The sequence below is a fragment of the Buceros rhinoceros genome, unplaced genomic scaffold, assembly GCF_000710305.1.
Source record: "Buceros rhinoceros silvestris isolate BGI_N320 unplaced genomic scaffold, ASM71030v1 scaffold31104, whole genome shotgun sequence".
Taxonomy (NCBI): domain Eukaryota; kingdom Metazoa; phylum Chordata; class Aves; order Bucerotiformes; family Bucerotidae; genus Buceros; species Buceros rhinoceros.
Window position 1 is genome coordinate 51161 of NW_010410567.1, and position 10654 is coordinate 61814.

Here is a 10654-nt window from a genome sequence, read left to right on the forward strand (position 1 = left end):
CTGCATCACAAACCAAACCTGTTTGAAAGCGCGACACAGTTTCTCACCCCTCACCCCTTCCCATTTATTTGTAACTGAATTAGGATCCCAGGTCTTACCTGGTTTGCCACTAGGTATGTACCTCAGATTCACTGTGCTGCGTTGCTTAGGAGATAATGGTTATATTTCAATCGGACCAGTCACCCAGACTGGTTAACCACACAGTTCCTATAGTGGCAGAGTGCAGGGATGGGATAAAGGGGAGAGTCTGCCAGACCGTACTGGGGCAAGTACAGGTGAGAAGAGCCCCTTAAGCTGTTTTTTGCCAGTGAAGTCTCTGTTTAATGCCAAGTGCTTTCTTTAATTGTAAAATTTTTGGGCTTTCAAAATGGACATATAAGGGAAAGTAAACTGGGAATGCGTGCTTTGGTTTTAAGGGTTTTTTTTAATCCTAAGTAATCTGCATTTATACCTTATAAATCAAATCAAACTGTTAGGTTTCCAACAATTTGGACATCTGAGCAAGACTTTTTTATCTCCCTTATGTCCTGTGTATGTGCAAGTTCTAAGTTGAATTGGTACTGAAGAGTAAATCTTAGCAGCAGCTAGCTAAGCAGAAACTAAGGAGGAAACACTCAAGTATGGAGGAGATAATACAAAGGTTACAGTATTAACCCAGTTTACTACTGCTCTCTGTTTGAAACAGACCTTATAGTCTAGAATAACCTGGATGTTTAAAAAGAAGTTCGATCAAACTGGTTTTTTTTCTTTCTTTTAAATCCCCTTCTTCAATGGAAGATGCCAGTGATGGTGGACGGTCCTATAAAACAGTTTTGGATCGCTGGAGAGAGTCGCTTCTTTCTTCTACCAGCTTGTCCCAAGTCTTCCTGCATCTGTCGACATTGGATCGAAGCGTCATCTGGTCAAAGTCCATCCTCAATGCCCGCTGTAAAGTGTGTCGAAAGAAAGGTGACGCAGAAAGCATGGTGCTGTGTGATGGCTGCGACCGAGGCTATCACACTTACTGTATCAGACCCAAGCTGAAGGTATCTGAGGAAGAAAATCGCTTCCTTTTCACACAAAACTCGAGTAGTAGTTTTTATTTAAAGGCATATTACTAATGCTTTCTTCTTTCCCTTTTCTTCCGTTTCTAGGCCATTCCTGAAGGAGACTGGTTTTGTCCAGAGTGCCGACCAAAACAGCGCTCTAGGCGCCTCTCCTCCAGACAGAGACCTTCTGTGGAAAGTGATGAAGAGACCGCTGAACGACTAGGAGAAGGCGAGGAAGAGGCAAACTATGACGAAATGGGACAAAGTGAGGAAGAGCACTATGAAGAAGAGCAAGATGAGGAGGATGAATCTCAAGAGGAGGAAGAGATGAGGTAAGCAGACAACCTGCTGGAAAATCATCTTGATTATTAGGTGCAGTAATTGTAATAAATAAGCACATATCTTGAAAATCCAGTCTGAGAAAGCTGTTTATTAAAAAAAATGGCAGCTTGTTAGGAATTTGGCTCTTACTGGTAGGTTTACTATTAACAACACTTAGGTCCCCTGGACTTTCAGGATGAAAAATCGAGCCTTGGATATATGGGTGAGAGATGGCCATCAGAGCTGCAGTTCTGTACAGCTACTGTTTGAATATAAAGTGGAGAGAGTTTTAAAAAGTAACAATTTTCTGGAGAAAATCTGGATTCGTTTTTGTCTAGTTCTGAATTTGGGGGACTAGATGCCTACAATAAGTACTGGAACATTAGGGAGGACAGGGTCACCCGTCAGAGGCCGTGTGACGCTGAGAGGACTTGAAGACTTCTGCAGTAGCCGTTTAAAAACAAACAAACGTACACCAAGAAACGCCTGCCATAATCAACCAAACAAAATAAACCCCCCCAAACCACTAAATAATCTAATGTGATAATACCAGTAAACTGATGGATTTGACACACATGCAGGGAGCATAAAAGTTGGAGGAAATTTTCCCGATCTCAAGAGTATTTTTATTCTTTTTGGTACCATCTTTTGAATTGACTGAAGCAAGATTATTTGTAGCTCTGACAGTTGGGATTCGATAGTTGGAGAGAACTTGCATCTCCTTGAGAATTAAATTTGCCTCTGGGATCTTCCTTCTCTCCTGTAATGGAAGGAGAGTCTTGAGAATCGGTGATAAACCCTGACTAGAACATAATTTTTATACTTAATGGTTTAGAACTGCGGTTTGTTTATGTAGCTGACGATATTGTTCAAAAATCCCAGTAGTTAGAGTTGCTGTGAGAAATAAGTGATTTTTAAACCACTGATAGCTGGTGCTCCAGTTAACGCATTCGTATTGCACAAGCTGCAAGAGTGGGCAGAATTCTGAGCATTTCCTTACAGTACATGCTCCACATACTAGTTAACTCAGACTTCAGAGCAGTAGTTAAGATAATGGTAATTGGGTGACTGCATCAGCTGGCAGTTTAAATGCTGAATTAGAAAACTGAGGGAAAAGAGAGGACTGGAATTTTGGGATAAATAAACATAATGGTTCACTTTTTGTAGCCCATCAAAGCAAGGAAGACCCCAGGTCAAGTTTCCGTTGAAAATGAGAGCAGCCAAACTCAACAATCCATTCTCAAGTCAGAACAGCCAGCGTCAGGCAAGATACGCTTCTCGGAGTCAGCAAAGCACACCTAAGCCAACTGAATCTTCATCTAGGGCTACCAGAAGGGGCTTGAGAAAGGTAAAGTCAGCCCCTCCATCGGAGGCAAAGCCTTCTTTAAGACTTAGTAGCCGGACCACTCGTCAGAGCCAAAGTTCATTACAGCCAGATGTATTCGTGGAATTACTCGGACCTCGAAGAAGGCGCAGAGGAAGAAGGGGTGCTGATAACAGTCTGGAAGACAACCCTTCCAACTCTCTCGGATTTAGAATTGTTGATACCGCAGACTCGAGCGAACGACTTAGGAAGTATCCAAAGCTTTCTCTTCCTGTTGCTGAACCCAAGAGAAGAGGCAGGAAACGACAATCCACAGGTTAGAGAAGTGTGTTTGTGCAGAACGAAAACCACTCTCTGTTCCTTGCTAAAATACTCGTGTGGCAGAGCAAGTGGATAGAAAACGTGAAAGTGATATTTACGCCTTAACCCATGCAAATGCCAATGTTTACTTAGAGCTTGTATGGCTTTGTTTTATGAAAGAGTTAAACAGTGAAGAAAGCAGATAGAGGCAAGGTAGTGAAATTGGGAATAGACACGTACAACAAGAAACTGCTACCAGAGGCAAAAGGTCGTCTGTCTGGTACAGGGCTAATGCTGTCCTTGCTTGTTAAGCTACTACCAAGTATTTGACAGTAGAGAAGTACTTGGAAAGCTACAATAACCTTTTAGAAACAAAAAGGACCTGGGGTCCTTTGCAGAGTGTCAAAGGAAGTTGCACTCCAGTGTGGCTGTCTTGTATTCTGCACCATTTCTGTCCTGCACCACTGGGAGTTTCTGGGCTTATCCTCTATCCACCCTGCTGACTACTCTTGAAAGCAGATGAAACCGCTCTGAATAGAGGTTTTGTGAAAGTAAAAGTTGTGAGCAGGCAGCTCATTCTTTTATTCTCTAATAGGGCTTTTCTTGAAGTGTTTAACAAATTGTTTAAAAATTGAAATCAGTGAAAAAAAACCTTTCCAAAATTAATGCGACAGAGAACGGAGGAGGAACTCGGCTAAGTCCCGGTACTTAGCATTGTGTACGGCAAGAGAGACATTCAGTGGTTAATAACCTGGAGCCAAACTACGAGCTGTGTCCTGAAACTACAGTTTTAGTACCCGAGAATAACATTGTTCCACTTTTTAATATATTTTTTTAATTTGAGCTGTCGGGTTTTTATTTTCATCTGTTTGGGGTTTTTTTCCAGAATCACCTCCTCAAACCTCATTGAACCGGAGAAGTTCAGGACGTCAAGGGGGAGTTCACGAACTCTCCGCTTTTGAACAACTCGTAGTGGAACTGGTACGACATGATGACAGCTGGCCTTTCATGAAACTGGTTTCTAAAATCCAGGTAACTGACAGAACTGTAGAGGGAATGATAACGGTTGAGAATCCTGTTTGCTGCCAGTAAAACTTGGGATTTTAAGCAGTGGGTTTCAGGAGGGCTCTCACATTTCAACTTGTGTCAGAAGTCACTTGTACAATTGACATGTTATTGGGGAAATTTTAAATGTGCTTGTCAGCTGGCATTAAAAAATGTGACAGGCTTTGGTTTGGGCTATTTTTTCAAATCAATAGAGCTCAGGACTGCTAAAGGTGAGCTTATGGTTGTTAATTAATTAGTGGAATTAATCTTCAATTTATGCGAAGGTATTTTGAGAACAGACCTGCAATAAATTAACAAGGTAGGAACAACTTCACTCTGATGTTGACTACAGTGCAGGAAACAGGTGATTCCTTAGCTTAGCTCTTAAACTAACCACCCTCTCGTTGAGATTTTAAAATACTTGATGGTAAAGCAGGTACCCAAAGTCGGCGCTGCTTTAGGGGTTTGTATTACAGTAACAGCTCTTGAGATACATCTGCTTTTCTACTGGCTGCTCAGGTGTCAGGCAGTGCTGGAAGTACCCTCCCCTCACCAAGTGCCTGTCCTCTCCCGGCCCCCTGGAGCAGTCTGACAGCAGCGCCTGTTAAAGACAGGCTTGAAACTCAGCATTCAGGCTCACAGAGCTGGAGGGATTAACGTATCTGGACAAAAAGGACGGTGTACAAATGTGAAGGAAAGACGTAAAGCACAGAGGAGCAGGAGGAGGAGGGGAGTTTTGAATGAAACTGAGACTAGTGTCTGCCTACTAGAGTACGGGAATTACACTGGGAAGTGCAAGAATCTGGTGAATAAAAGGAAGCTTCTTAAGGAGGGACGGAGAATTCAACTTAATTTTGATCCTGAAAAGAAACTGTTAGAATTACACGCACTCTGGTGTGCCTGAACCAGTCACTAAGGGATATTCTCTGCACAGTTCAGAAAGAAAAATCCACACCTGAGTGACCCTAATTTGCTTCGTCACGATAAAAATTTTGGTTTAAACTTTTCACTGCCTCTAAGACAGTGTAAGGAATACATCGAATGATCAGTGCGCAGCAAGCTGGAAAGGGAGAACTGCCTTTCTCTTGAGTACCTGTGTAAACGGCGCTCCTGAAGGGAAAGGAATGAAAAATGAGCCAGTCTAATCCTGTTTCTCTACTAATCATTTCTGTAAGTTTGTTTGCAGGTTGCATTTGACATAGCAAAGTTTTACAGGCTGTAAAAAACCTGTTTTTAAAACATATCCACACGCACCATCGTGTATCTTGTTAAAAAAAAAAGAAGGTCAACTTTGGATCAGCTCGGATACTCTTTTCTTTTGTCCTGCTGCCCCGCTTTGTGAGTGAGACAGAGACAGCCTAAGCGTGGTGCTTACCTGGACTTCAGAATCCGTGATCCGAATGATCAGTGCCCTTAGGGGCCAGGCAGTCCTTCTCCTCCCTCTCTAATCGCACGAACGCTGTTCTGAGGGGCTGCTGACCCTGGCACTTGTGTGCCCTGTCCCTCTTGCTCCAGAAAGGTTTGCTGCCTTCCCTGCAACATGACTGAATGGAAGCTCAGGATTTCATTTCTCTGGCAAGGCTGCAAGACAGCGAACAGCAGTGGAGTGCAAATGGTCGTTATTCGTGATTAGGAGTTTTTAATATTGTAATATGTTACAGGAAAATAGAAAAGTTTTAAAATATTGGGGATAATTTTTGCGCTTGACAGATGGGAGTAGCTGGGACGTGGTAATGCGTATCTGCTCATGCAATTTCCGTACGCTTGTTCACAGGGTATTTAGGATTAGTTTATTCACTGAATTGCTGCCTAATGGTAGCTGTTCTCTGCTACTTTAATGATATAAAGAATGGAAAAAGCAATACCTGAAAATTAATACTGAGTTCAGGAAATGGAGGTGGTTGCTCGGGACTTCTGATTTAAAAGCAAAACCAAAGTGCTTTCTGCTAATGCACGACTTGCTGAACTTTTGACAGAGGTAGAATGTTAAGATTCTGTTTGAGTCATTCTTTTTCTTTTTTCAAAGGTACCAGACTACTATGATATCATCAAAAAACCTATTGCCTTAAATATAATCCGTGAAAAAGTGAATAAATGTGAATATAAGTTAGCATGTAAGTATTATTTGTTGAAAGAGGTAATGAAGCCTGTTCTCTCCTGACAATGAATCCTTCTCCTAAAACAGGGCTGTGTCAGAGGATTAGAAAGCTGAAATTGTGTTTGGTTTGAGGTTTTGTGATGTGTTTTGGTTTTTTTTAAAGAGCATTTACTAATATTTTTTGAATAAGATTTGTTGAACGTGGTTCTCTTACTGCCAAAACACACATGTGATCGATACGAAACGAGCAGCGGAGAAGCTGCTGGTAGTTTCTCAAGCCTTTGATGTCCGTAAGTGACACTGATGAAATCCGTAGAAGAGGTGCTGTTGCTGCTGCTTGCTATTTCCTTTATTGATAACCAGAGCAATGCGAGGATGTCTGCACTAGTGTAATGCCAGAAACCTGACGCACGGGTAAAGACATTTGTGTGTAGGCTGCGTGGTGTCACAGTGCTCAATCACTGCTCTCTGATGACTTGAGGCACGCTCAATTAATTTATTTACTTTTTATTTACTAGCGGAATTCATTGACGACATTGAGCTGATGTTTTCCAACTGCTTTGAATACAACCCTCGTAACACGAGCGAGGCAAAAGCTGGAACTAGACTTCAAGCTTTCTTCCACATTCAAGCTCAAAAGCTGGGACTTCCGATCACATCTGGTAACGTGGACCACGCCGCTCCCGCGGCTAAGAAGTCACGAATCTAACCTCTGCCTTCCAAAGGATTTTTTGAGGGAATTTTGTTGTGTTCATTAAAATGAAATGTTAAATCACGCAGTCGTTTGTCATACCTGTATAAAGCAATAACAACTGTTTCACCACCTTGAAGCGTGGCCTGCACTATATTCTCAATGTAATATTAAGCACTCAGGAGAACGTAGGAAAGATTACCTTTGCTACAGTTTTATTCAGTGTCTAATAATTTTGATAGATGTACTGGATACAGTACTGGTTTACAGAGGTTTTGTACATTTTTAATGCATTCATGTGTCCAAGTATCTTCCAGAAGTACATTGTTCTTTCTTTTCCTGCACCAAATGACCTTGTTTCATCCTCTAGATTTTGTAGGAGCTGTGGTATCGAGGGCTTTATCAACTCAGATGAAATCTTCTGCTGTAGCACAGTTGAAGGAACTGTGTGTGTGTGTGTTTAAAACTTGTTTGAGCGTATCTTCTCAACACTACACATGAATGAGTACAACTGCATATCTTTTAAGTACTGTACCAGTGCTGGCTGGAGTTATTCAGTCTGAATTTATTAAGTAGATATTTATTTAGCATTCAAAGTAATTTGTGAATTTGTTTTGTATTTATAAAATTTGTACTCGGGGTTTAAAAACAAAAAAAAGAGAGAGTTCCATAACTTTTTAAATTTTTTTTTTTTTCTGGGGTGGGTGGGGTTTTTTGTTTATTCTCCTCCAACTTGATGATCAATCAAAAAATTCCTTCCCATGTCCCTGGCAGTTCTTCTAGCAAGGAGTAAATTTACAGGACTGTACTATAAGTTTCTACGTCCAACTTTGGAAGTGTACAAATAAAATGACACATTTTTCAAAGTATTTTGAGCTTCCTGCATTTCCTTTTGAGTTACACTGCTACCTACACCATCTTCCCCAGTAACTCGCTGGGACAAGCTGCTGGAAAGACGACAGCAGAATTTGGTTTCCAGGTGAGTCCCCAGCCAGCGCTTTCGGCAGCAGCAGCCAGTGCGATACCTGCTCTCCACGGGATGCAAACGTACGGAGTAACAGAAGTGTAAGTCGTGTGGTTCTTTAATTAGGATCTTCGTTCTAGCAGGGTAAAACCTCATGGCTTTGTGTAGCTGATCCGCAGCTGCTTTAAACTACCCTTGATGGTTTTACTTCCAGTATTAATTTAAATTTCTTGAACTCGGTTTGACGCGATAGCCTTAAAATCCTTTTAAAAGCAGTTCTGGAGGTGTGCAGCCTGGAGCAGGGAGGGTAGGAGAAACTGGGCCGGGAGGCTTGTTTTGCACTGGTTTGCGTGGGAGCATTAAGACTGTATAGGCCAGACCCGAACAGTTAGTTGCTGTGTAGTTGTGGGGTTTGTGTTCTGCTAATGTGCTGCCTTGCAGAGAGGTGCCCAGAACAGGCATTGCCCTGAGCCCGGGGAATGGATGGCGACAGATAGGAGGAGACCGATCTGTGCGAGGTGCTGGGTTTTCGTTCGTCTTAAACAACCAGGAATGAGAACAGGGGGGATATTGCTTAGAAATGTGTGTTAAAACTCCAGGGGATTTTATTCTACTGCATACACTACAATTTTGTATGTTCTTCAGAGTATGTGTGTGTATGTATTCGAGCTTTTCCTTGTTCAGAGCTGGCACCTCTCTCCTGTCCAGATCAAAGGCACCTTTCTTGTTCCCCCCACAAAGAACGCTGAATTCTGTCAGGAGTCTGAGCAGCAGGAGGCTTCTTGGCAGGGTGTAGGCTGTACTTGATACCCCTGCATCTGTGCAGTCCCAGGAGGATGTGAACATCCTGACCACAGGTTGCACGAACACTTGTGCAAGTCCTTGTTCACATGAATAGTCCCCATTGACTTAAATGTGAATACTACTTTTTTTTTTTTGAGGGGGGAAGCACAGTGAGCTGGACAAGCCCATCTGTGGCAGATGCAGTTGAAGTTGTTTCTGTCCCCAACCTACCCCCAGCTGTTGGTTCCTGTCCCTCTTTGTCCAAGGTTATTTCCTCCTACAGCCCCCTCTCAGCAACACAGCTACAATTTTGAGTTTGGGTAGAGCAGGCAGGACTGGTTTAACCCAAGTCTCTGCTTGTGATGGTGGTGGTTGTGTGCTTGTGCGATGAGCTAAGTGACCAATTTGTCACCAAGTTTTCAAGCCTAAGGCCTTACTCAGATGTGCTGAAATGCAGAATAGTGCCCCCTTCTCTGAGCCGCTGTGCGTAAAATGTTCACACGTGCTGCACGTGTGCTGCAGATCTGCCTGTCCTGGCTTTAGTGGTGCTTGCGGGGCATGAATCGAGCCCTCTGCTCCTGGCAGGAGGCTGACCAAGATGGTGCCTTCACTGCAGTTTTAACGAGCTCTGTCAAGATGCCTTTTTACGGCTGTTTATTTCCCCCACTTTGGAAAAGGGGGAATTGCTTCTTACCTCCTTCCTTGTCTTGGGGGCTGAGGTGTTCATGCTCCTCGTCCACCGTTCCTCCACACAAACCCGTGTCTTACTGTGATCAGCCATCCCACACGCTATTACCACCAGCGTAAGGGATGTGCAGCATCTGCAGGGGGCTCCAAGCCAAAGCTGCACAAAGGTGCAGAGATGGATAGGGTCAACGGCTCCCCCTTGGCTTCAGCGGCCCTGACTAATCAGGCTGTGCCAGACTCTTCAGGAAACGAGCAGGAGGCGTCATGGAGCTTCAAGACCAGCATCTGTCCTCCAAGCAGCATTTTCACAAGATCCAATAGCGAAAGTCTTGGCCATTCCAACGTGTCTTAGCCCTGGCAGGAATCCAGAGGCTGCTACACCAGCTGTTTTTCCTGCTGTGCAAATTCTGCCCCTTCTGTTCATGTGAGGGCCAGGAATTACCGAGTGACCATCCTGGGCAATTTGTTCTGATGCTTTTTGAGCGTAACTCCTTTATAACCGTGGGGACGGTTCCTTTGGAGGAACTGGACTCCAACCCCAGGGACTCTTTCTTCCAGGAAATCTCAGCGTTTCCTCAAAGACAACTTGCTCCCCTGGCCACCACAGAGTGCCAGAGATGCAGAAGACAACTCCCTGCAGTGGCTGCTGTTACTGGAAGCTGCCCAAGCAGGAGGAGGTCAGAAGGAGAAGGCCTGTCCAAACCCCGGCTGTGGCCTCACGTGGTGGTTGCAGTCAGGCTGATGCCGACTGTTCATGCTCAGGTGTCAGCTCAGCAGCACCAGTGTAGCCAAGCTGTTGTGCCAGGTCCGTTCACCTGTGTTAGGAGGCAGGTGACCCCCTTTGACCACCATATCCAGTGTCAGATTCACCTGCGGGAAGTTGAACTTCTGGAAACCTTTGATGATTCTGGAAAGCTCGAGTTGCTTTGGTCTGTCAGACCGTGTGACAGCTGTAAGGCAGCACTCAGAGAAGGGTTTGGGCTGGGGCCGCCACCCCTGCACCCGGTGCCAGATGGCTCTGGAGTGGAGGGTGAGGTTTTAAGTATTGCAGGAGAAAGCACACCAATGTTAGTGTTTAAAGGAAGATGACCGTAGCACAATCTCGGCAAACGTGGACATTAGAAACCAGCAAGAGGCAGCAGAAAGACAGCAGGAACGTCCATGTATAATTATAGGGAGGCAGAGACTGGCGGGCCCTGGGCTGCCCAAGTTGCTACTGTCACCAGCTGCCCCACACCCGCCGTCTCTGAAAGCAGCACGGGCCAACAGCGGGGACTCTGCCGTGGACGCGTGCATGGAGCAGACCGCTGGGGACACCAGACCACGCCCACGACGGGTGGCTGCTGGACCGGTAATCCAGTATTTTGGGATTTAGAGATTACATGTGTGGGTTTTGAATGATTTTTGAATC

The 10654-nt window shown here is 44.3% G+C and overlaps 1 protein-coding gene across 1 annotated transcript in view; it reads left to right on the forward strand.

Moving 5' to 3' along the window:
* BAZ1A (bromodomain adjacent to zinc finger domain, 1A) overlaps nt 1-7670 on the forward strand; it is a gene marked incomplete at its 5' end in the record, with an annotated part of 54234 nt that extends 46564 nt beyond the window's left edge. Inside the window, 6 exons of the mRNA XM_010135689.1 lie at nt 778-1025; nt 1134-1360; nt 2517-2989; nt 3860-4005; nt 6047-6134; nt 6637-7670. Of these exons, the coding sequence (XP_010133991.1) occupies nt 778-1025; nt 1134-1360; nt 2517-2989; nt 3860-4005; nt 6047-6134; nt 6637-6827 (1373 nt within the window). The remainder of the gene's footprint in view (nt 1-777; nt 1026-1133; nt 1361-2516; nt 2990-3859; nt 4006-6046; nt 6135-6636) is intronic.
* Nucleotides 7671-10654: the final 2984 nt, after the last annotated feature.